Raw genomic sequence first — 25,305 nt, 5'->3', positions numbered from 1 at the left:
AAACATGGTACCAACCGCTGAAAAGGGTGTACCTCCCCCCCCCCCCGCCCGCCCCTTTTTATTTCCCTTCCGGTTCTACTTCTGAATCCCCCTCTGTGCCCCCCGCCCCCCCCAGTCCACATCTCAGCTTATTCGAGACCGAGGCACCCTACCCTGCACCTTGAGAACAGAGCTAACCAACTGGTGGCTCGGAGGGACTTCTTTTCTTTTTCACCAATTCTTCTTTCTCCCACCTCTAAACCTCAACCATGTTGAGGCTCCCTGCAAGAACCAATTCGGTATCAACCAGCCAGTCCCGGGGTCCGTAACCTGCAGCCCGCGGGCCAGACCCAGCCCACCACCTATTTTTGTCAATAAAGCTTCGGTGGAACACAGCCAAGCGCATTTGCTTACATACTGTCCGTGGCTGCTCTCGCTGTGGAAGTGACTGCTGCGGAGGTGACTGCTGCAGGCCTCCCACGAGGCCAAAAATACCTCTCACCGGAACCCTTTATAGAACATAACTGCTGACCCTGCAGTAGTGGCTACCCGAACCGCGGGCCGGAGGGCCTGCGGCCACCCAGGCCTCCGCTGCTCGATGCCAGAGGGATCATGCCGTTCACTCTGGTTTCCCTGCAGGCCGTCCTCGCGTTGCTTACAACCTGCCCTGAATACAGAATGAAAACCTGCTTCCCGTGCCCACCCCAGGGCCACGCATCCAGTGGTCTCTGCGCAGAGCTCGATTCCTTTCAAACCCTGCGGGTCTAAGTGTCAGGCGAAGACACCGACTGGTCGCTGAAGGGGGCCAGGCAGAACAGGTGTAAGACTGATGGCCCACGGCTCCCAGGCGTCCTGTTGGCAGTGCTAATATTTTTTGCAAAGAAAAGGTTTACAAAGGTTTCCCAAGAATTTAAACAATAGCACCGCCTGGTCGCTCGCCCCATTTACTCTGCTCTGTATTTCATCACAGACTTAACACCACCTGATATTAACGTTATATGGTGATTTCTGTCTCCTTAATCAGGTGGCAAGCTCCGTGAGAAGAGACATGGAGTGTTCTAGTGCCTCCTCTATTCCCAGCACCTGTTGACAGAAGACGCTCAATGCATCTCTGAATGAATAAATGAATGAAAGACCAGGGAAAGGGGCTGGACTCTGCTGGTAAGTTTCTTTTTTTTTTTTTTTTTTTTCAACGTTTTTTATTTATTTTTGGGACAGAGAGAGACAGAGCATGAACAGGGGAGGGGCAGAGAGAGAGGGAGACACAGAATCGGAAACAGGCTCCAGGCTCTGAGCCATCAGCCCAGAGCCCGACGCGGGGCTCGAACTCACGGACCGCGAGATCGTGACCTGGCTGAAGTCGGACGCTTAACCGACTGCGCCACCCAGGCGCCCCTCTGCTGGTAAGTTTCAAAGCAGCTTGAATCGGCCCCGGAAGTGGCCCACTGATTGCCTTGAGAGCTCATGTTCCAGTGTCTGGAATCCTCTAACGCACAGATGCCTCCATCGACAAGTACTTATTAAACACCTACTGAGTACCAAGTCCTGAGCTAGGCAATTTGGGATCAGCAGAGAGTCTAATCCCTGGCCTCCAGGTCTACGCAACACAGTGGGAAGACATGAGACACATTCAGGGAAAGCAACATGGAGCAGGAGGCAAGACAGAGAGAAATACCTGGATCCAGCGCTCCTCCTTCAACAGCGATGATACAAAACAGCTTGATCAGATCTCCCCGGATAACCGACGGTGTGTCTGAATGCACGGAGGCATTAAATATAGGACCTGGAAAACAGTGATGGCACCTCATTATTCCCGTTCACACTCGTGTTTAAATTCCATTCCTGGCGCTCTAATGGCCATCTAAATGTGGCCCGCCTTCCTTGGACCTGGGCTAGGTGGCGGTCTAAGGTGGCTTTGCTTCTCTTCAGAGAGACATGTGCATCACGCACAGTCAAATGAGCGTCCTCTTCATTACAGCCACCACAGAACTCTTCCTACAGAATTACTTTTGCTTCTGGCTTTTCCCGTACCTCTTCTCTGATGACAACCGTGGTCCCATTCGAAGGCCACCCCCACCTGCCAGCCTGATACAGCCTGGGTTGCTTCCGCTTCTGTGCGGGTCACCTCCAGGCCAAGGTGGCAGGAGAGCAGAGGGAACAGGACTGGACTGGGGACACTTCTGGCCCCCGACGGGGAGAGCGGCCTCGCTGTGCTGGGGACAGGGGCTCTGCCGTTAGGAGGCTGAGATCCAGTGAGCAGACCAACTTGCCAACAATGACGACACTGTAGGGGGCACTGGCGGGCACCACAGGCTCCAATCTGTCAGGGGAAATCGAGGCAGCATGGGTATTGCTTCAAAACACTACCCACACAGGATCGGTCTTGCACACCTTCCTGAGAACACCTCTCCTTGACTTTCAGTTTGCTTTAAAAAAAAGAACTTTCTCCTTCTTCCAGAGGCCAGAAGATGGTGCTACTCAAAGTGTGCTAACTGTATAGGGCACAGGTACTCCAAGCTTTCGAGTTGTGAGCACAAAAATGAGCAACAAAATTGGAAGTATAAAGAGTGAACACAGAAAGAGAATTTAGTGCTAGAATTTCATAATATTTGCCACAGAGTCAGTTAGATGCATCTGACTGTAGATATCATTGCTATTATGCTATTTGATTACTAGACATAAGTAAGTGACTTATTAAATTAAAAAAAAAAAAAAAAAAAAGTATCCCAGGGCGCCTGAGTGGCTCATTTGGTTGGGCGGCTGACTCTTGGTTTCGGCTCGGGTCACGATCGCACGGTTTGTGAGATCGAACCCCACGTCGGACTCTGCACTGATAGTGCGGAGCCTGCTTGGGATTCCCTCCCTCCCCCTCTCCCTAAGAATAAAATATGGGGCACCTGGGTAGCTCAGTTGGTTGAGCTTCTGACTTTGGCTCGGGTCATGGTCTCACGGTTTGTGAGTTCGAGCCTCACATTGGGCTCACTGCTGTCAGTACAGAGCCGGCTTCAGATCCTCTGTTCCCCTCTCTCTCTCTGCCCCTCCCTTGCTCATTCTCATTCTCTTTGTCTCTCTCTGTCTCTCTGTCTCTCTGTCTCTCAAAATAAAAATTAAAAAAATAAAATAAACTTCAAAAAAAAAAAGTATCCCTTTGCACGGCCGCAATCTGGCTCCTATCGTCTTCACTCCTTTCACTCCTCGGTTTTATGTGGCAGCATTACGTAGCTTTCAGCCAACCTGATCCGAAGACCTCAGTATTTACCTTATTCTAATTTCTAAAATCTCAGAACAGGCAAACCTGACGAAGGTTCCAGAATACCTATGGGACTTCTCTTGGGTTTCCTGGGAAGCAAAAAGAGATGGCCCTGGACACAGATTCTGAAACTCATTCAAAGCTAAACATATTGTGATTACTATCTTTTAAATCAGATCATCAAAGAGGAGGAAGTACTTTTTTTTTTTTTTTTAACACCTACAAGAAATGACGGAGAAAGAGTGTGAAGGTCATGCGAACCAACGAGGCAGAGTCGAAAAGGCTGTATTTTCACTTCACCGTGAGCGGGAAGATGAACTGCTCGGATTGCTTTCCTCACACCAAGGACCAGAGTGGTCTGTTCTGCTGGGAGAAAGGCAAAGGGCGGGTGGAGGGGACGGCAGCCCAGGGGGGTGGGGCAGCCCTGAGCAGGTTGTGGGGAGAGTTCAGATGAACCGCGGGCAGCAGGAGGGCATCAACTCTGGGGGCAGGGCAGGGGGATCATGACGGAATGGCGGTCCCGGGCATGGGGAAAGGGATGAAAGCAGAGAGAAGAGGGAAGGCTGACCTACGTGTGGACGGCCTGCCCTTCAATTAACTGCCCTCCCAGCCACGGTTCCCACAGGTCCTGACCAGCCTGGATTTGATCTACCTGGATGGCTCCCTGGGAGTGCACGTTAGTAGCAGCCAAGGTGACCCGTGAGGACCACACGTTTTCTCTGACTAGAAACAGAGCTCCACCAAGGGGCTTTCTGGAAGTGTCCAGCCCCCTTCTGACACACCACAAAATGATAATAAAGCAGGAAGATCCTCATCATGGATTTGGGTTTCTAAATTTGAACCCGCAAAGGAAGACTTACCAATTTGGACAAATTTCACTTTCGTTTCTTTGTATGTCCAAAGAAAACCCAAAATGCCTTGTAGGTCACAAGTTATGGTTGTCATTTCCCCTAGCGGCTACGGCTGTGGGAACAACGGAGCACTTGTGCTACGGCTCACGATGCAGACAAGGGTCTGGGAAAAGGCCTTCATTGTGATATATAAACGGCGGTGCACTTCCTTCTAATGAAATCAACAACTTGCTGTTAATATGGGTCTTTATGCCAGCCTTGGAAATATTTTTATTATGGTCAACTTCTGTGGTAATGCTGTTTTTGCGAGGGAATTTGGTTAACTTCACAGATGACAGACGTCGGCACAGAGAATGTAAGTGAACAATCAGAGTCACTAGATATCCCCCGATTCCTAGTCTGCAGAGAGTAAGCACACGGACCACTTAGTTTTTAAATACAAACACCGACAGGACCATGTTCCAACTCCAGCCCCTAAAAAAAAGGTTATAAACAGCAGTGTTTTTGTGAAAGCCCAAACTGTAGGCCACCCGCATGTCCATCAATAGGGTAATGGTTAACTAAATTTTCTAGGAGGTGTAGTCATTAAAGTTGTTATTTACCTAGAATTCGTTTTAACATGAAAAATACGTATCTTATAAGGTTAAGGCGGGAAAGCAGATCATGAAAATGTATATACGGCCTGAAGTCACAGTCATGAAGAAAACACGTAAGAGAAGATTTCTAGGAAGACAGACAACACCAATTAACAAGGTCTGGTAGGTTATGGGTAATTCTTTTCCTTCTCTACTGTATCATATTTAAAATTTTTTCTCTTTTAAGGAGAAGAGCTTTCGTATTATCCTTTTTGAAAGGCCAAAACCTTGAACACCATAACATTTAATCCATATTTCCCCCTGACACTTTGGGTCAGTGAAATTCATGACTCAGCAGGGCCCCTTGGGAAACACTGTCCTCGTACCAAGATGCAAGTACCCCCAAACCAGAGGATAGAAAGGTAGACACCAGGAAGGACCTCTCTGTCATATGGCTCTTATGGCGTGCTGCTGATTTTTAGGAAGCAAACACTCTTCAATATCAAGTCAGTGCTTGCTGGGAGTCAATCGGGGTGAGGGCACTGTGCTGGAAGGATCTGATGGCAACTTCTCCTAACTCAACTGTGAACTGGCCATGACAACTGCATGGATTAAATACAATAAAAATCTTAGCCAGTCTAAGACCGAAGCCAGTCTTCAACCTTTTATCATTTTATCTGTTGTGCAGAGATTTAAAGAATTGAGAAATAGGGGCGCCTGGGTGGCGCAGTCGGTTAAGCGTCCGACTTCAACCAGGTCACGATCTCACGGTCCGTGAGTTCGAGCCCCGCGTCAGGCTCTGGGCTGATGGCTCAGAGCCTGGAGCCTGTTTCCGATTCTGTGTCTCCCTCTCTCTCTGCCCCTCGCCCGTTCATGCTCTGTCTCTCTCTGTCCCAAAATAAATAAACGTTGAAAAAAAAAAATTAAAAAAAAAAGAATTGAGAAATAGATTCAATGCCCATTCCTCACCCAGGAATAAAAAGATCTTATGTCTCCCTTCTTTCCCATAACAATTCGAGAGAAACAGCAAATAACAAATGTAAAACAAGATGGAATAAACTCCTATAGAGAGTAAAACAGATACATGAATGAAAGACAAAGACCACATAATCCTCTGAATATCAATAGATACAGAATAAGTATTTGACAACATTCACCGTCTCTCATGGTAAAAACAAACAAACAAAAACAAACAAAAAAAACCACTCACCAAACCAGTAATGAAGGGAAACTTCCCCAACTCAATAAAGGGCATCTATGAAAAACCCACAGTTACAATGATTCTTAATGGTAAAAAACTGCAACCTTTCCCCGTAAGATCAGGAACCACACAAGGATATCCTCTCGTGCCACTACCATTCAACATTGTACTAGAGATGCTAGCCAGGGCAATTAGGCAAGAAGAAGAATTAGAAGGCATTCAGTTTGGAAAGGAAAAATTAAAATTGTCTTTATTCACAGATGCCATTTCATTGTATTGAAAACAGTCCAAGGAATCAACCAAAAAAAAAAAAAAAAAAAAAAAAAACCAATTAAAACTAATAATAAGTCCAACAAGGTTACAGAGTCTGACATCAATATAAAAGGTTGCAGAACCTGACATCGATATACAAAAATCAGTTGTGTTTCTTTCTATACACTTGCAACGAACAAACAGAAAAGGAAATTAAGAGAGCCATCCCAGGGGTGCCTGGGTGGCTCAGTCGGTAGAGCGTCCAACTCTTGATTTTGGCTCAGGTCATGATCTGCTGGTTCGTGGGCTTCTGCTCCATGTCGGACTCTGTGCTGACAGCATGGAACCTGCTTGGGATTCTCTTTCTCCCTTTCTCCCTCTCTCCCTCTCTCCTTCCCTCCCTCCCTCCCTCCCTCCCTCTAAATAAATAAATAAATAAATAAATAAATAGCAATTCCATTTACAATAGCATCAAAAAATAAAATACTTAGGATAAATTTAATGAAAGAAGTTCAAGATTTGTATACTGACAACTATAAAACATCACTGACAGAAATTAAAGAAGGCCCAAATAAATAAAAACATGTACCATGTTCATGGATGGGAAGGCAGTACTGTTATATGGCAATACTCTCCAAACTGATCTACAGATTCAACAGAAGTCCTATGAAAGTCCCAGCTGTCATTTTTGCAGACATTAATGGGTGATCCTAAAATTCATACAGATATGGAAGGGACCTAGAAAAGCCAAAACAATCTTGAAAAAGAACAAAGTTGGGAAGGCTCATATTTCTTGATTTCAAAATTTACCTCACAGCTCAGTAATCAAACAATGTGGTACTGGTATAGGAACAGACATACAAAGCAATGTTATAGAACTGAGAGTCTAAAAAAACCCTTACACTTATGGGTAAATGATTCTTGACAAGTGTGCCAAGACAAGTCAAGGGGGAAAGAAGAGGCTATTCAACAGATGGTGCAAGAACAGCTGGTTCTTCACATGTAGCAAGGCAAAACTGAATCCCTTCCCCTGCCATACACAAAAATTAACTAAAATGGATCATAGCCCTAAATGTTAAGAGTTGAAACGTAAAACTGTTAGAAGAAAACAGAACCATAAATCTTCACAACCTTGGATCAGGAAATCGTTACTTGGACAAGACACCAAAAACATAAACAAAAAAAGAAAAAACTAAATTGGACTTCATCAAAATTAAAAGGTTGCATGCTTCAAGGGATACCATCAACAAAATGAAAAGACTACCCAGACGGGGAGAAGGTATTTTTAAACAATGTATCTGTGAAGGGGCTTGTATCCAGACCATATGAAAAACTCAACTAACCAATGATAAAAAGATAAATAACTCAATTTAAAAATGAGTAAACAATCTGAACAGACATTTCTCCAGAGAAGATACACATATGACCAATAAGTACACGAAAGGATGCCTAACATCAACAGTCATTGGGGAAATGCAAATTAAAGACACAATAAAATACTACTTCACACACCCACCAGGTTGGCTCTTCTAGAAAAGATGGAGAATACCAGGGTTGGTGAGGATGCGGAACACTTAGAACCGTCACACGTTGCCGGTGGGAATATAAAACTGAGCGGCTGCTTTGGAAAACAAACATGGCAGTTCCTCAGAGTTAAAGAGAGCTACCATGTGACCCAGCATCACTCCTCGGTGAGAAATGAACCCTCGTGTCCATCCAAAATCTTGTACGCTAAAGTTTATGCCAGCATGATTCACAGTAGCCAAAGAGTGGAAACAACTTAATGTCCATCAACAGACGAATGGATAAACGAAATGTGGGACGGCCACACAATGGAATACTATTCAGCCACGAAAAGGAATGAAGGAATGGCACACGCCCTAACATGGACGCTTGAAAACATCATGTAAAATGAAAGAAGCCAGGCACAAATGTCCACATATGTGATTCAATTTATGTGAAATGTCCAGAGGAGGCAACTCTACAGAGACAGAAAGATTAGTGGCTGCAGGGGGCTGGGGGTGGGGGCGGGGAGTACTAATGAGTCGAGTTTCTTTCTGGAGCGATGAAAAATTCTGGAAGAGATTGTGGACGGTTGCACAACTCTGTGAATATACTAAAAATTACTCAATTGTACAGTTCACATGGGTGACTTTTCCAATGTGTTAACTGTAATTCAATAAAGCTATTATTAAAAAAACAAACAAGCAAATACACAACAAAAGAAACTTGCGCTTTCTCTGCTCTTTCCAAATCTCAGGGTTTAAATCAATATTTCCTCTTCAGTAACCTAAAGGTTAACGGATTAGAAGATGCCAGAAGACAATTTTTTTAAGTTTTTTTAAAATTTATTTTGAGAGAGTGACAGAGAGAGAGAATTAATCCCAAGTAGGCTCCATACTGTCAGCTATCAACACAGCGTCTGATGTCAACACAGGGCTCAAACTCAGGAACCATGAGATCATGACCTGAGCCAAAATCAAGAGTCGGATGCTTAACCAAGTGAGCCACCCAGGTGCCCCAAGATAACTTCATTATAGTATTAAAGTTTATGTTAATACAAAATAATAATGGGGCACCTGGGTGGCGCAGTCGGTTGAGCCTCTGACTTCAGCCAGGTCACGATCTTGCGGTCCGTGAGTTCGAGCCCCGCGTCAGGCTCTGGGCTGATGGCTCAGAGCCTGGAGCCTGTTTCCGGTTCTGTGTCTCCCTCTCTCTCTGCCCCTCCCCCGTTCATGCTCTGTCTCTCTCTGTCCCAAAAATAAATAAACGTTGAAAAAAAAATTTAAAAAAAAATAATAATACTAAAAAAAAAACTTTAACAGAAAAAAATAAACTTTAAGGTCTAGTTTACTTTTAATATAAAAGGTAATCATTTAATTCAACAAATATCTCGTATTCACTATGCTGATTCAATTAACACTTGAATTTTTACAGGTGAGTATAAATGTACACGTTCAGAAATTTCTCCCTGGGATTCATGGGAGATTGACTGAAAACATTCAACATTAAACTCACAAATGATCGTTTCACCTTGATATCCTAAACAAAACTGGGGATCAAAAACTTTTAACTGACCTACCTACCAAAATGCACACACATAGGCAGAGATTTCAGAAGAGCTTCATGAATTACACAGATGAAAAAGAAACATTTCTCTATGTATCCATGCCATTAAAAAAAAAAAAAGTGGGCCTTTCCGCCTTACAGCATAAAAACATTCTACTTAACCAAAGATAAAATCAAGTCGGAAATAGACACAAAAATGCCCTTGTTTTAACTGATCTTCCCATACATGAACACCACCAATAACTATTCCTAACGAACTGGGGACAGGTACATTCATTCATCCATACCACCACAGCTCCGGTAACTCAATTAACTGACGGGAAATCTTTCTCCAGTCCCAAAGCAAGGGGAGGCATAAGGTCAGAAGCTCACCCCCTGCGGGGAAATACTGCTCTGTAAGTTGGACCAAAACTAGTGCCCATCACCTTCAGTCCTGGGGACCCCTAAAGACCCACTAAAGAGTGAAAGCTATGGGGCTGGATGCCACGGGGGTCTTGGCTCTGAACCTTGCACTTCTGGCAAGCCATTTACAACGCCTCTGGGGGTTCGGCTCCCTCTTCTCTTTGTATTCCACCGTGTTCTCTAAAGGTTCTAAAATAGCTGAGTTTGGATTCATCTATTTAAAAAAAAAAAAAAAAGGTAGTTTTTACACACAAAAACTGATACACGAATGTTCACAGGGATTATTCGCAATGGTCCAGGAACTAGAAAACACCCGAATGGCCACAAGCTGATAAACAGACAAAGAAAAAGTCGTGTCTCTGCACACTGGAGTATTATTCAGCCATAAAAATGGATGAATTACTGATACATGCTACAACATGGATATCCCTGAGGACACTGTTTAACAATTAAGAATACAGGCAAACAAAAAACAGAAAACCCTATGTTAAGGTGGAAAAAAAAAAAAAGACATGAAGACCATATATTATATTCCATTAACGTAAAGTGTCCAGAACGGGTACGTGTATAGAGACAGAAAGAAGGGGAGTGCTTGCTGGGAGGCTAGGGATTGAAGGGTGTCGGCGGAGGGGTACAGGATTTCTGCAGGCGTATGAGGAAAATGTTCTCCAATCGACTGTGGTGATGGCTTCACAGCTGTGACTGTCCTCAAAGCCACTGAATTATGCCCTCTGAATGGGTAAACTGTATGGCACGTGAATCACACCTCAATAAAGAAAGCCATTTAAAAAAAAAAAAGTAAGCCACTGGATCAAGATCCTAGGGTCTCTCTAGTTCAGTGTGAGGTTCAACAGGGCTCCCTACTCACCAGCAGTCTGGAAGTCGATCTCAATAGGGTTCGACAGACTGGTTGCTGCTTCTCGCCACAGGCTGCCCCGGACAGGAGACCAGGCTGTCACCACGCAGCGGTACAGCCCCGCATCCGACACCTGAGTCTGGTACATTCGATAACGAAACTCATCTTCCTGCACCTTCTCGAGCACAACGCCATCCACCCGCGATGCGTCTGTCCAGTTCTCCAGCTTCACCACAGAATCCTGGTCCAGGGAGATGATGTACTTGGTTTCATTGGGGCTGGAGAGGTCCCCAACAGGCTTCTCAGCGGTGATGAGAACAGAGTAGCGCGGCGACTTAATATTCTTGGAAGACACTTTGCACGTCATCTCAAATGTATTTCCTGCAGCAAAGAAAGGCTTTGGCTGCCTTGCCTTCACCACAAGCACGGAATCTGGAACGAAGCACCAGAAAGAGGTGATTTCCAACAGGCCTGGTTAAAATGGACGTACGTCTGAGGGCACAATGACGGGGGAATTGGAATTTAGGCGCAAACTGCCGCACGACAGCACTTTTAAGAAAATCCGGAAACCCGGAAGGAAAACCACACGGATCTGGAAGCAGGCTACAGGCCACCATGCTAGATGAAGCAGAAGAGACTGGAACGATTTGGTGGGCGTGAGGGAATCTGGGAGACTTGCGGTGCCCTCAAGGACAGGAGGCAGAGCTGACGCTTAGAGGACGGGAGGAGACGTGGTTGAACCCATCACCCAAGGGGGACTCTAGGCCATGCCAGTTGCCTGCCCTCCCCTGAGGTTCTGCTGGGTGAGGGAGAGTCCGCTGGGAGGAGCAGAGCAAGGGAGAAATGGGTTCTTTCTGTTTCATCATATGATGCTCTCAGTCAGAATGGGGTTATTACTCAAGTGACTGGAACACGCACCTGTAGCTCTAGTCCTTCCCACAGAGACACTGTTTTAACATTTTGGGCGAGTGTCCATGGCTACACTAACTTTACGTTTAAGCACGTTACTCCCTGCTTCTCTGTGAAAACAGAAATCCCTAAGCATATACACATTAGGAGTCATCTATATTATGACAGCTCAATGTCAGGCACGCGGAAGGTACTTCAGTATTGGTTGAATGGATGAATAAATGAATTAAACATACTCTTTTTATCCTTTAATAAGATTATTAATTCTATAATCTGCCTAGCTAGAAACTGAAATTTTTATATTGGGTTTTTGCACCAAACCTATTAGGCAGAACACGTGTGTTATATAGTGTCTGTCCAGTGTCACTGGTTCCTGAGGTCCCACGGAGCCACCCACATTCTTTCTTGGTTCTCCCATGAGTTTGGTAATCCACTGATTAATTACCCAAGTACTTAGAGCCTCCCATATTCCAGGTACTGGCGATAAACAAAGAATGCCTTATATGCTAGCAGAGGAAGAGGAACAAAATAAATAAATAAAATATACAGTATGGTTAGCGGGGGATCATGTGTGAGAAAATGAAGACGAGGCAGCAAAGGAGGCGGAGAAGGAAGAGCTGTGAGGTAGGAGGGAAGCCTAGGGAGGACACTGTCCCAAAGCCAAGGGAAGACCAGAGAGGACGGCGTACCACGGCCAAGGAAAAACCAAAGTACTTCTGGGAGGAGGGAATGATCACCGGCACTAAATCCTAAGTCAAGTAGGACAGCCAACAACTGGATTGTGCAGTATGTCAATCACTAGCAATCTTAACATGAGGACCGGGGACAAAAGCCTGATCAGGGCAGGTGCCAGAAGGAACAGGAAAAAAGGAACTGGAGACACCCAGTACAGACAAATCAAATGCTTTGGCTATAAAACGAAAGAAAGAGCAGTGAGTGGGGGCCAAGGGGCTTGGGGAACGGAAAGATGGAGGGTGAAGTGAGATCAAAATTACTCTATAGGGGCACCTGGGTGACACAGTCAAGCATTTAACTCTTGATTTCGGCTCAGGTCATGATCTCAGTTTGTGGGTTCAAGCCCCAGAGTCAGGCTCCACACTAAGCATGGAGCCTGCTTGGGATTCTCTCTCTCTCTCTCTCTCTCTCTCTCTCTCTCTCTCTCTCTCTCTGTCTCTGCCCCTCCCCTGCACATGCACATGCATGCATGCTCTCTATCTGTCAAAATAAATACATAAACTTAAAAAAAATTCCTTTAAAGGGACCTCTGGGTGGCTCAGTTGGTTGAGCATCCCACTTCAGCTCAGGTCACGATCTCATGGTTCGTGAGTTCAAGCCCCAGGTGGAGCTTTGTGCTGACAGCGTGGAGCCTGCTTCAGAACTTGTCTCCTTCTCTCTCTTCTCCTCCCCCTCCCCCCCCACCGCCACTCTCAAAAATAAATATTAAAAAAGTTACCTCATAAAATACAAAAGTAAAAGACAAGAGGTCTAACAGTTCGTTTATAGGTCAACAGGAAAGGTCTGGCAATTGTAGTAACGTTGACAACAGAAGAGGGGGGAGCCACATGTCTGACCGGTAGGAGAAGCTGCCCTTTGCTAGGACCTGGGCTGGGGGCGAGCGTGGGGAAATTCTCCTCTGATGGTTTCTGCTTCTTTAGGGAAAGAGAAAGCAGGGCAAACAGCTGAGGGTAAGGCTGGGAAGGGAGGATTTCAGAGAAGGTGGTATGCAATAATCACTGTGGAGAGGAGGGAAGTGAACAGATTAGGGAAGTGCAGAATGATTGCCAGGCAGCGTTGAGAGCTCCGTTGCCATAAAGGATCCGAGATTTAAAGAGAAGCCAGCCCACACGTTTAAATGTTTCTGTCCAATGACAAATGCAGGTAGGGGGGGAGAGCAGGCGGCTTTGAACTGGCCCGTGGTTAGGTCAGAGCACCATGCAAAACCAGAGCAGGGCAAAAGGGAGCTCAGCGTGCAAGGGGGCGGTGACGGCTGCCTGGGAATCTAAGCGAGGTGACTGCACATCTACCCTCTCTCTTCCACCCCCGGACATACCTCAGAATGAAAGCAGGGGCTATTAAAAAATGGGCAGGGGCACCTGGGTGGCTCAGTCAGCGGTGTCCAACCTCAGCTCAGGTCACGATCTCACAGTCCATGAGTTCGAGCCCCACGTCAGGCTCTGTGCTGACAGCTCAGAGCCTGGAGCCTGCTTCGGATTCTGTGTCTCCCTCTCTCTCTGCCTCTCCCCTGCTTATGCTCTCTCTCTGTCTCAAAAATTAAAAAAAAAAAAAAGATGACACAGGGCAACAGGTGTAGACTGGACTGCCCTTGACAAGTGGTGCTATGACAGGAGAGAGAAATGAAGGCCAGTACATACAAGGTCATGGGCTGCCGGTCCGGTAGGATTAAAGGGCTGATGCGGGAGTACTGGAGGGGGTGGTGGGAAGAAACGGAAGGTGTGTTTATTGAACAGAATGCCTGGAATGGAGGGCGCGGAAGGTTTTTGGTGATCACAACTCAGACGGTCTAGTGTAGGGTGTGAACGTGGAAGGAAATGGCCAAGCCACACAGAGGACACGATAACTCGGGAGGAGGGCAGGGGACTGAGACAGAAAGGTTTATCTTCACCAGGCTTTTCCACCCTGGCCACATAGGAGAAGTGGCTTGGCAGCAAAGCCCAGACTGCATATACCCTCAGGCCAATTATGACAGTACCCCTTGGGGGACTTAAGTATCATGGTGTTTTTTTTTTTAATGTTTGTTTATTTTTGACAAAGAGAGAGAAAGAGACAGAGACAGAGCTTGAGTGGGGGAGGGGCAGAGAGAGGGAGACAGAATCCGAAGCAGGTTCCAGGCTCCGAGCTGTCAGCACAGACAGCGGGGTTCGAACTCACGGACCGCGAGATCATGACCTGAGCCGAAGTCGGACGCTTCACCGATTGAGCCACCCAGGCGTCCCAGGCATCAGGGCTTTTTGGAAGCTCCGTGGGTGTTTGCAATGTGCATCCGAAGTGTGGGCCAGCTCTGTACGCAGAGAGAGGCTAGCAAGTCAGTAAGAGGACTGGAGCGTGTGGCCGTGAAACAAAAGTGCCTCCCTTCCCAGAAGGAATGAGGACCAGGAGTCCAGTGAGGGGGTGGCATGAGCTGATGAATAGGCCCTGCTGTAGAAGGAGCGTGGGGAGGAAACCCCTCTACTCAGGAGACCCCAGGGGAAACAGCGGCCTCACGGGACAGAGCGAGGCTGGTCATGTTTCAGGTGGGGAAGAGAAAGGAATGTTCCAAGCTGAGCTTCAGGCAACAGGAGATCCCACGGAGTCTGAGAGGGCCCAGTTTGGGTTTGGGGGGGGGGGGCGTGTAGCACGGAGGGGGTGGCAACCAGTCAATTGAGGTGTGTCAAAGGGCATGTGGTACGTAACACCTCGGGCGCGAGGGGGACCTAGGAAGCCTGGGCTCCCTGCAGTGAAGGACTTGATGAGTCGGGCGTCCCAAGGCAGACAAAATTGCTTCCCCCAAGTTCTTGTCACCTCTCCCCAGAAACGATCTCTCTGAATGGACGACTGACGCCTCAGGGGCAGGTGCAGTGGCCTGTGGCCGCCCTTTCATCTGTGGCACCGCAAACGTGCCTGCATCCAGCAGGAACTCGCAGACACAAACCCACCGCAAACACCCCAGACCACCCAGCAGAGCAAGTGTCAAGGGCGGAGCCCCTCCACACTGTGGGCACCTACGAGATGAGCGTCTACCACCCACCCAGCCCCAGCTCTCTCCCCGGGACTGAGCCTCCTCGAGCATCAGCCTCTTGAAGGGGTTCACGCTGTTGATAAATGCAGTAGTCGCTCGAGTTTGCATTCTCTGGGCTTCCTGGCGGCAAGGGAGCCTGCAGGTGGGCCGGGCACGTAAAAACGCGCAGTGGGATGACCAGGGCCCAAACGAGAAAACGGACCGTCCCTGAACAAGACCAACGCGCCTACCTTCCGATGCCCAAAATATGTTGACGGGTTTGGAGAAGACGTCCTTGCTCTTGACCCAGCTGTCGTTACGCTGTTTGGTCCATGCGGACACAGCACAGTAATAACTGCCTCGGTCTTCCTCTGTGGTCCTTTGGATTCGGAAACTGAACGTGTCCGTACGCTCCTTAGAAAAAATAAAGTCTCCGTCCTGGGCCCGCTGCTTGCTCCGGTCTCCGTACTTCAGCGTCCAGTCCCCATTCATGACTGCAAGCAGCTCGCTGGCCACCAGGTCATCGCTGCGCCGGTTCACCCTGTAGTACCAGGACACCGTGAAACGGACGCTGGCCTGCAAGCTCTTCATGTCCACTATGCGGCACTCCAGCTCTGTGAGATCGTCTGAAAACTCGGGGACCTTAGAAGCATTCAGGTACACCTGATAGTCTGGTTCTGAACGAGAGGGAGAGAGGTAGGGGGAAGGGGCAGGATAAATAAAACCAGACAGCAACATACTAAGAATTAGCAAAAAGAATGAGACAAGCGCTACTCCCGTCCTGACCGTCAAATGCCCCTCCTACTGACCACAGTGAAGGGAATCAAAGTCTTTGCGCTGGAGAGGAAGGATCTAGAGTCAGTTCCTGCAAAACTTGCACAACGCTGCCACCTGGGAAACCTCCCAAGGCCAGAAGCCAAATAAATGCCTGTAATCAGAGTCCTGACCTTTCCATAGGCTCGGGGGCTGTGTCAGTTACCCCAGCAGGTCGGTCTTCCTCGAGGGAGCCGAGAGGCTCAGTGCTCATGCTCTACTGAGGTTTTGCCTGGTAAAGCCAGCCTGCCAGGCTGTGCCGACAGAGCTCCAAAGCCCCCGCTGGAGCAGCACATGGGAAAACCCCATCCCAGAGTGCATTCCAGTACTCGAGGCCGATCCCCACCCTGGCCTGGTTCCTGCCACCCTTAGCCAGGCTCCAAAGGCAAGGCCCTCAGGTCACCATTCGTCCTGCAGATTCTCATCCTCACTTTCCTGGTCCTCTGACTTTCTTCCGCTCAGTGTGTTCAGTAGTCAGTACAGCCTCCCCACACGACACTGTCTTCGCTGCCCCACGTGACTCTCCCACATAGTTCCCGCACACGGGAGAGCAGAGCGGGCTCTCTTGGGACCACGCCACTTCCCTGCCAGGTGCACGTTCTGCCGGGGGTGGGAGGGAAGCCAGCGCCCTCCTGGCGTCCCCTGACTGCCGTCACAGCCGTCTCACTTTTATTCTTCCCTCGTGTGAAAACCCTCCTTCCTCGGAGGTTCGCTGCACCCATCTCATCCATTTTTACCATTCCACGTTTCTGTCTCTGCTGTCCCCAAGGCCTTCCTCCACACTTGCCAAGGAACTGGCATTAGAACCTCTCTGTGGCCTCCCACCCCCTCCTCGGGTCATTCTCAACGATCTGAGGTTCTCCAGCCCCCACACCGTGTCACACCACTGTGGTCACCTGCTGGCAGTGGCCGTCTCCTCCTGACCGCCCTGCAAACTTCCACTCATCCTTCACTGTACCTTTACTGTACCCTCCTCTGTGTCCGCCTTCGGGGTCCCCAGAGTGTGGCACCCTTTCTCCCTGCTCCCATAAGCCGTGGAGGTACGCTCGTGCAGCAGCGTCCCTGTTATTACCGTTGAAGATCTCCTCCCCAAGTGCCAGATACACAGCCTTGTATGCAGCGGGCACTCAATCAATGTGTGCTGCCTGGCTTTTACAGAAAGTCACATTCTTCTCTTGTGGCGTATGGTCTGCCAGGAGAAAACTAATTCTCCCTAAAGGGAACTTTCCATCTGCTACGGCGATCTTTATTCCCATCGCCCCAAACAGTTTAGTTTTATTTAACGTTGCTTTTATTGATGACTCATTCAGATTATAAACTGCTGAGGTCAAGGAACTGTTCTGCGATTTACACCTCTAATAAAATGTGTAACATCGTGACTTCTCCAAGAATGATTCAGTGGCCAGGAAATGGAAAGAACGCAAAATCCTAACGCCTTCAAATGGCATCTTCACAAGCATTTCACTGCAAGTGAGGGTAGGCCCTGTGGCATATATAGTTAAACCGAGGGGACCTGGCCCACCAACGGGAGCACGCCGTGCCGCGGGGTGGAGGTTACGGAAACAGCATGGGGTGCAAGCACGCCACGCTGCCTCCTCATCGGACAGGTGAATGTGCTAGAGTCGCACAGCTGGGGGGTGTCCTGCCTCCTGGGCACAGGGCCGGCACCCCACGCTGCCTCGGCAATGACACCGCCTGTGGAATAAATACCACCCAAATGCCTTTACACTGTCCCGTGCTTAAGACCTTCCCAGATTACCCTACATCCCAGGCTTCAGACCCTTTCCTCCTGGCAGACTTTGCCAGAGCTACCCGAGCGCAGACAGGACAACCAGGTGCCTCTCGCGCGGCGAGGACAGCCGTGGACTGGCTGGGGCGCGTGGCAAGATTGCACTGCTCTGTCAGGACTGACCTGGAGAGCCACACCAAGAGTGCTCGTGACACGGCAGGAGAAGCCGCTGCCATGCACGGATCCCACCCCCATTACGAGCAGAACACGAACACCCTTCAAGTAGTTCCATGTTAACCAGAACAACAAACTGAGGCAGTAAAGGGCAGTGGTGAAGAGCCAGGGACCCGGAGGCAGACCGTTCGAATCCTGGCTTGGCCATCTACTTGCTGTGCACTTGGGGCAGACTACTTAACCTCTCTGGTGCCTCACCTATAAAAATAGAGATAGTAGCAGTTACTGGCTCGCAATGCTGCTTGTGAGGACTAAGAGTTAAACTATACAGGGTGCATGCGGCTGGCTCTGTCGGTAGACTGTGTGACTCTTGATCTCAGGGTTGTAAGTTCGAGCCCCACGTTGGGTATAGAGATCACTTAAAAGTAAAATGTTTTTTAAAAAAGGAGTTAAAATATACATAAAAGTGCTTTACACTGGTGCCTGGTACGTGTGTGCGTGCCTATGCACGCACACATATACGTATATATACGGACACACGTGCATATTGGCGAACTACCATTCACCATTCCCAGCTCGTATCTGAGGAAGCAGAGCTTTAAAGACGTCAGTCACGTGCCCATACAGCTCCAAAGTGGGATCTGAACCCAGGGCCATATCCTTTCTAACGCCTTTCAAGGACAGCTTCGCTTCCCGGATGAACCACGTTCCGTCTTCTAAACTATTTTCTCACTCCCACTGACTGGCACAATGACCTGTAGCATCACGGGATGTCGTGCCTGGCAACGACACTGGTATGGCACCATCACCAGGAATCTCACCCATAGAGGCAGCTCCCCTCCACGTGCCGTCACCTAAGCCTGGATGACCAGCACCATCCAAATGGCCGAGAAGCAAGCTGTCGGATTTTTCTTCTGTTTCCTTAGCAGTCACCAGCTCTCAAAAATAAGCCGTTCAGGGGGCACCTGGGGGGCTCAGTCGGTTAAGCGTCCGACTTCGGCTCAGGTCATGATCTCACGGTTCGTGGGTTCGAGCCCCGCGTCGGGCTCTGTGCTGACAGCTCGGAGCCTGGAGCCTGCTTCGGATTCTGTGTCTCCCTCTTTCTCTCTGTCCTTCCCATTCACGCTCTGTCTCTTTCTCTCAAAAATAAACAAACTTAAAAAAAATTTTTTTTTAATTTTTTCAAATTAATGTTTTTAATGTTTGTTTATTTTTGAGAGAGAGACAGAGCATGAGTAGGGGAGAAGCAGAGAGAAAGGCAGACACAGAATCCAAAGCAGGCTCCAGGCTCCGAGCTGTCAGCACAGAGCCTGACGCGGGGGTTTGAACCCACGAACCGTGAGATCATGACCTGAGTTGAAGTCGGACGCCTAACTGACTGAGCACCCAGGCACGCCCCCCCCCCCACAAATATTTTTTTCAATAAGCCCCTCAGTCCTTGCTGGTTTACTTTCTTCCCCTGAGCATATTCCTCCAGAGGCATGCTGAAAATAAAGCTATTAGAATTACCATGAAAGACGGATGGTAGAGAAGCAGTGACATCTGTGGTCAGACCACGAGGCCCCCCAACAGCTCATTCCCTGGATACTGGAACCCAGCTGCTCCTCTGGGTTCCTCCTTAGGCTCAGACCCGAACACCAGCACAGAGCTGGCTTCTAGGCATCTCAGGTGGGTGTGTCCGTGCCATGGCCAGCGTACCACATTTGTACCATCACCTCGCTCCCCACCTGCCTCTGCCAATGTACACGCGCACAAACACGCATGCAAATATATAATACACACATGCATGCAGGCACACACATGCACAAGCACATTCATACATGCACGCACACACATACGCACATTCATATATGCACACATGCTCACATATACAAGCACATTCATATGCTCACACAAAGCACACATTCATACATTACACACACACATACACATTCATACGCATACGTACACACACTCATACATGCACGGACACACGCAAACACGCATTCATACACATACACACTCGTACACACACATGCACACGTACATAAGCACACATTCACACACACTTGTACACATGCATGCACACGTATGTAAGCACACATTCATACACATACTCGTACACACACATGCACACATACGTAAGCACATGTTCATACACATGCACACTCCTACACACACACACGCACACACATACATAAGCACACGTTCATACACATACACACTTGTACACACACGCATGCACACACATACATAAGCACACGTTCATACACATGCACACTCATACACACACGCACGCACACACATACGCAAGCACACGTTCACAAACACATGCACACCCATACGTAAGCACACACTCATACACACTCACACATACACGCGCGTGCACACACAGCTGACTCCCGTTCCAGACTCGGCCAGCTCCTCCTCCTAACTTCCCAATTACTGTTCCTGCTGCCACACCCACCATTCGCTCTCCAGGTCACCTCTGCTCAAGGCGTGTGCCGTGTCCGACTCTCCACTCCAAGGGGCCCTAAGCCTCACACTGCTCCCATTCCAGGGCCTGCACACAGTAGGTGCTCTGTAAGTATCTGTGAACAAAAGTGGGAGCCTCATGAACACCGCCCTCATCCCGGCCCTCTCTGCCTCTGGCCGAGACTATTATAAGTAATCAACCCGCCTCCAGGCGGACACAGGTATCAGGTCATCTGTACCGTAAACTTCCCATGGCTTTCCTTCTCACCTCCAGGGTGATGGGCACACTCCCCAGCCTGGCACACGAGGCTCTCGTGAGTGTGAGTCTACCCCATTTATCTGGCCTCACCGCCTGCTGCCTTCTTATATCTATTCTACATTCCCCTGGGGTGACACCTCTCCTCATTCCCTGACCTCCTCCCACGCTTCCAGGCTTTCTACCTCCCTTCCTGCCGCTCCCTCTACCTCGGCACCTGCGACACCTGCCTGGTGGCTGTTGAAGAGACGACTGAACAGACTCCCCCGTTCCACTCCACACCCCACCCCCAAGTGAGTCAGTTTAAACCCGATGAATCCAAACACAGAGAAGGCAGAGCACAGTGGGGCTGCAGCATGTGCACGTCTAGTTCAGCAGGACAGGAGATTCCCGTTGACTGGCTGGTCTCCTTCTCTGTTAAGACTAAATCTTAGGCCCCCCTACTGCAAAGACGAACAAAAACAAGTGGGTGCTTGGCTTGTGAACTTACAAGGCACAGGTTCCAGTGATTTAAAGGATGTTCAAAGGCCATGTGAACTACCCACCAGCCTTTCAGGCCGACTTTGGACTTGGACTCCTGGAGGAGGCATACACGGCCCCTCTATGTCAGAACAGCGGGAGTACAGGTGGGTTCTTCTTTCAGTTTTGTTTTGGCACACGGGTAGAAATTTTCCCTTTTTGTTGTTTTGCGATTTTAAACCTTGTTTGTGGAGAACTGTGCCCATTCCTCAAACTCCATCATGCACATTCGTCTTCTGTATAGCCTTCTCTACTGACCAGAGAACGCCTACTTGGAATTCACCTGTCATACCTCTGCTTCTTGTTCAACAAACCTTCACAGAGACCCAACACCCACCAGGCTCCCTGCTCTCCAAGCCTTTTATCTGAACACTGCCTTGAACTTTGATTATTATTATAGGTATGTCTTATGGACCCTCTGTACGTCGCTTCCCAGGGCCAGAGACCAGCTACCTAATTCCTCCTTCTGTGCCAGGCACGTAGTGCCTTGTACGTAAATGATATTAAACCGTTTGCCGAATTGGAATAAATTTAATATTTTGCATAAAAATGCTCGTTTGTGGCACATAAGCATTTCACTACTGATTTATCCTGCTTGATCTCATCAAGAAATCAGCTAAGAATGCAATGGTGGTTATGTTTAAAAACCTGCTTATCAGTTAAGGATGCACACGAAAGTACTTAATGGCAAAATGACATGATGTCTGGGATATGCTTTAAATTCTACCAGAAAAAGTGTGTGTGTCTGTCTGTCTGCGGGAGGGACGAGAGACAAAATACAATTAGCAAACTACTGGCAATTACTGAAGCTGATGGCTCTTTCCGCTTCTGCGTGAGTTTTTTTTTACATTTATATTCCAAAAAGTTTTAAAAAATTAACAAACAACTCACCCACACTGTAAGCCCTTTCACAGAGTACAGAGACCAGACTAAGCATGACATCATCACTACTATTCTTAGAAACAAGGGTCTGCTCCCTAATCTAGCTCCACGAGGCTCTCTGCTCATATACACACCCCCACCCCCCCACCAAAGCTACAGTCTCTAATAGACTCCCCACCCCCTGCCCAAAGAAAGACTTGTTTTTTTCAATATGTCATTGAACTCCCTTGTTACAACTTTCAAACACAATGAGAAGCTGTCACAAGCCTTGGCTCATTTGTTAAAGCAGGTAATTTGTGTCTACTGTGTGTAGGGCCTGCACTGGGCGTTTTCACACAGATTGCCTCCTTTCCTCGAACAGGAATTACACACATACATAAGCACAAGGCATCATAGCGGCCGGCATTTATTGTGGACTTTCCATACACCACACACCGTGCCATATACATTTCCTCGCGTTCTTGCTTAATCTTAACAACCTTTGAATATAGGTACTATTTCCATGTACGTTTCCTAAATAGAAAAAAAAAAAAAAAAAGCAAAACAAAACCCAGAGCCCAGAGGTGTGAAGTTGGAAGCCTCAGGTCTTGCACCGCGCATGTGAGCAGGATCCTGGCCTGGCTCCCCCACCAGGACCGAAGTGCACAGCCTCCTTACATACCCGGTTGTGAACACTTTCTCAAAACCCACCAACATCCCAGAAGACGAGAGTGGTAATCACAGCCGAGGCACTAATCCCAAACTGTGTGCGACAGGGCCCAGCTCTAATACCCGCTCTGCAGCCTTGTTAACTTGGGAGAGCTAATCAGATGGGCAGGCTGCACGCACGAGTTAGAGGGAACGGGAGAGGGCGTGCCCCCGTGTCTGCCGATGCCAGTTCTGTTTCCTCGCACTGGGCAGGTACTACGGGGGCAGCGAACTGTCAGAGTGGCTGCTCTCGCCATCTGCGTAACAATTACTGCGTATTCTCTGAGGTTTAAACAGTCTATAAAAACTTGTTGTTTGGGGGAGACCCCCTACCCCACCTTACAGGACCATGATTGGGAGGTTGTTTTCAGCGTCAGCCACTTCATAGAAGAAAGTGGCAACGTTTGGACGACCTCACGCAGTTTCCTCTCTCGCTTCATCCTCCTCACCGATCCCAGAGAAGGAAGAGTGAACTGCCGGGTTTGGGGGGAGCAGGGGCAGGAAAGGGGCTGGGCGTGGTCAGCTCGACCCCCTCTCCTCGGGAGCAGCTGACTCCGGGACCCACATCCTTAGTCCCTCCATGCCCTGAGACACACTCCCACGTCTTACTTGGTTAAGGACTTGGTGCGGAAGAGTACGTTATATATTGACCCTCCCTTCCAATAAATCCTCGTTATCGCCGCCAAGAGGATGTAGAGAGGACTCGAGCGCCGGTCACTGTGCGAAAAGCACTTCATAGGCAGCGTTCCACGGAAACCTAGAAAACCGAAGCCTCACAACCTTAGCAACGCACCCAAGATAACATGCCTAGAGAGCGGTGGAGCACATCCCCGCTCTCCAGCACCGGCCCACATGGTACTTCTGCCTCCAGAGATAACCCCGGACAGAGAGCTGATAACAGTCGCCCATAAGTTCTGCAGATCTGAATCTTATCTCCCGTGGACGGCCCAGAACTCTGAAGTCTCTACCAAGTACTTAGCAGATTAGCAGCTCCCTTTAAAGGAAAATAATTACCTTCCTCGCTGGCACACGGCTGGAAGAGGGGACAGTCCTCTGGTGGGGAAGAATGCAAATCAGGTTCTTGGGACTGAAAAGCCTGGCTCAGCTCTGCCTCCTCCTGTTCTTGTAGCCGAAACCCACGGAACGCCCACCAATTAACACCGCAGAGGTCTGGTGCTTTGGGCAGACAGCTCAACCATAAACTGATTAGGATCCAACTCGTGCCAAAGACTCATTTCAGGCATCTGACTGCAGAGAGAGGTGGCCTGCTGTGTAGATCAACCAACCCTTCCTCCAGAGCCTCTCGTTTTAGCCATATACCAAATTGGGTCAACACAAAGCAACGTTTGTCCTCCATAGTAACAGCTTCTTACAGAAACTCCTTCACACACTTAAGATTTACGCCCTCAGCTTTTATAGAGTGGATATGAGAAACATCCATTTAAACAATCACTCAGAGCCTTTCATAAAGGAACAGTTGAAAGCACTGTCCATTATGTTCTCCGATGCCCTTCCATAAAAAAAAGCACATGATAAATTCAGTGCCAACAGAAAGTTTGGCTCTCTCTGTTTTCCTTCATCAGAGGTGAACTGTACAATCACATTTCTTCCTGCCCCAACTCTTCAAAACTTCAGAAACAAATTCACCACTCAAGTGGAGCTAACTAATGGATCCCAACCACCTTGCGATATCTATTCTTTGATTTGTTTCTCACCCCTTTTGATCTTGGTTTTATTTTTATATCTCCTGCTTTAAATCGGGCTTCATTTTGCAAGCCAACTTAAATCTTTTTTCTCTCCTTCAAAAGTAGGACACAAATCCTAAGTAAAGGAGGCTTTTTCTTACCCTCTACAAAACCATCACAGCCCTCCCAGCTGCTTCAAGTGCTCTTGGACTCACCAGACCCATGCATCTCTGTCTGGTTAACACAATGGAACGTACGAGATGAGAAGACCCCAATCAGCTTCGACTCCCTCCTCTGCTCAGTGCACTAACCCCAAGCCATCAGGACAAGAACGGCCCAGCTTTTTACAGTTTCAGGGGTAAAGCGGATTCCAAGAGCCCAGAATGTTTCTACATAAGATAATAATACTTGGGGGAGCCCGGGTGGCTCAGCCAGTCAGGCGTCTGACTTTGGCTCAGGTCGTGATCTCGTGGTTCATGAGTTCGAACCCCAGGTCAGGCTCTGTCCTGATAGCTTGGAGCCTGGAGCCTGCTTCGGATTTTGTATCTCCCTCTCTCTCTGCCTCTCCCTTGCTCACACTCTTTCTCTCTCAAAAATAAACATTAAAAAAAAAAAAGATGACAATACTTGGAACAGACTTGACTCTGCGACATAATTCTCTATAAGCCATTCTAAATGTTTCTTTTGAAATAAAAGAAACAAGCACTCACCATTTGGTAGATTCTATTTTCCACACATGTCTGCAGTTATGTTTCCAAGCCTACATGCCCTTTTGGAATATGACCTTGCTCCTCTCTCATTAAGAAATGGGGTCCCTGGGGCGCCTGGGTGGCACAGTCGGTTAAGCGTCCGACTTCAGCCAGGTCACGATCTCGCGGTCCGTGAGTTCGAGCCCCGCCTCGGGCTCTGGGCTGATGGCTCAGAGCCTGGAGCCTGTTTCCGATTCTGTGTCTCCCTCTCTCTCTGCCCCTCGCCCGTTCATGCTCTGTCTCTCTCTGTCCCAAAAATAAATAAACGTTGAAAAAAAAAAATTTAAAAAAAAGATTA

General features: G+C 48.3%; 1 protein-coding gene across 1 annotated transcript in view; it reads right to left on the bottom strand.

Annotated features, from left to right (window-relative positions):
• The window catches only part of PTGFRN (prostaglandin F2 receptor inhibitor), a 49,192-nt gene that overhangs the window by 7,169 nt on the left and 16,718 nt on the right, over window positions 1-25,305 (bottom strand). The window contains exons 5-7 of the mRNA XM_040456583.1: window positions 15,311-15,736; window positions 10,448-10,867; window positions 1,655-1,762 (exon numbers count right to left, since the gene is read on the bottom strand). Coding sequence (XP_040312517.1) covers window positions 1,655-1,762; window positions 10,448-10,867; window positions 15,311-15,736 — 954 coding nt within the window. The remainder of the gene's footprint in view (window positions 1-1,654; window positions 1,763-10,447; window positions 10,868-15,310; window positions 15,737-25,305) is intronic.

The sequence above is a fragment of the Herpailurus yagouaroundi genome, unplaced genomic scaffold (assembly GCF_014898765.1).
Source record: "Herpailurus yagouaroundi ecotype Mexico unplaced genomic scaffold, PumYag 77, whole genome shotgun sequence".
In the NCBI taxonomy this organism is placed as follows: Eukaryota; Metazoa; Chordata; class Mammalia; order Carnivora; family Felidae; genus Herpailurus; species Herpailurus yagouaroundi.
The sequence above is the reverse complement of the archived record's forward strand: the minus strand, read 5'-3'. Positions and strand labels throughout refer to the sequence as shown.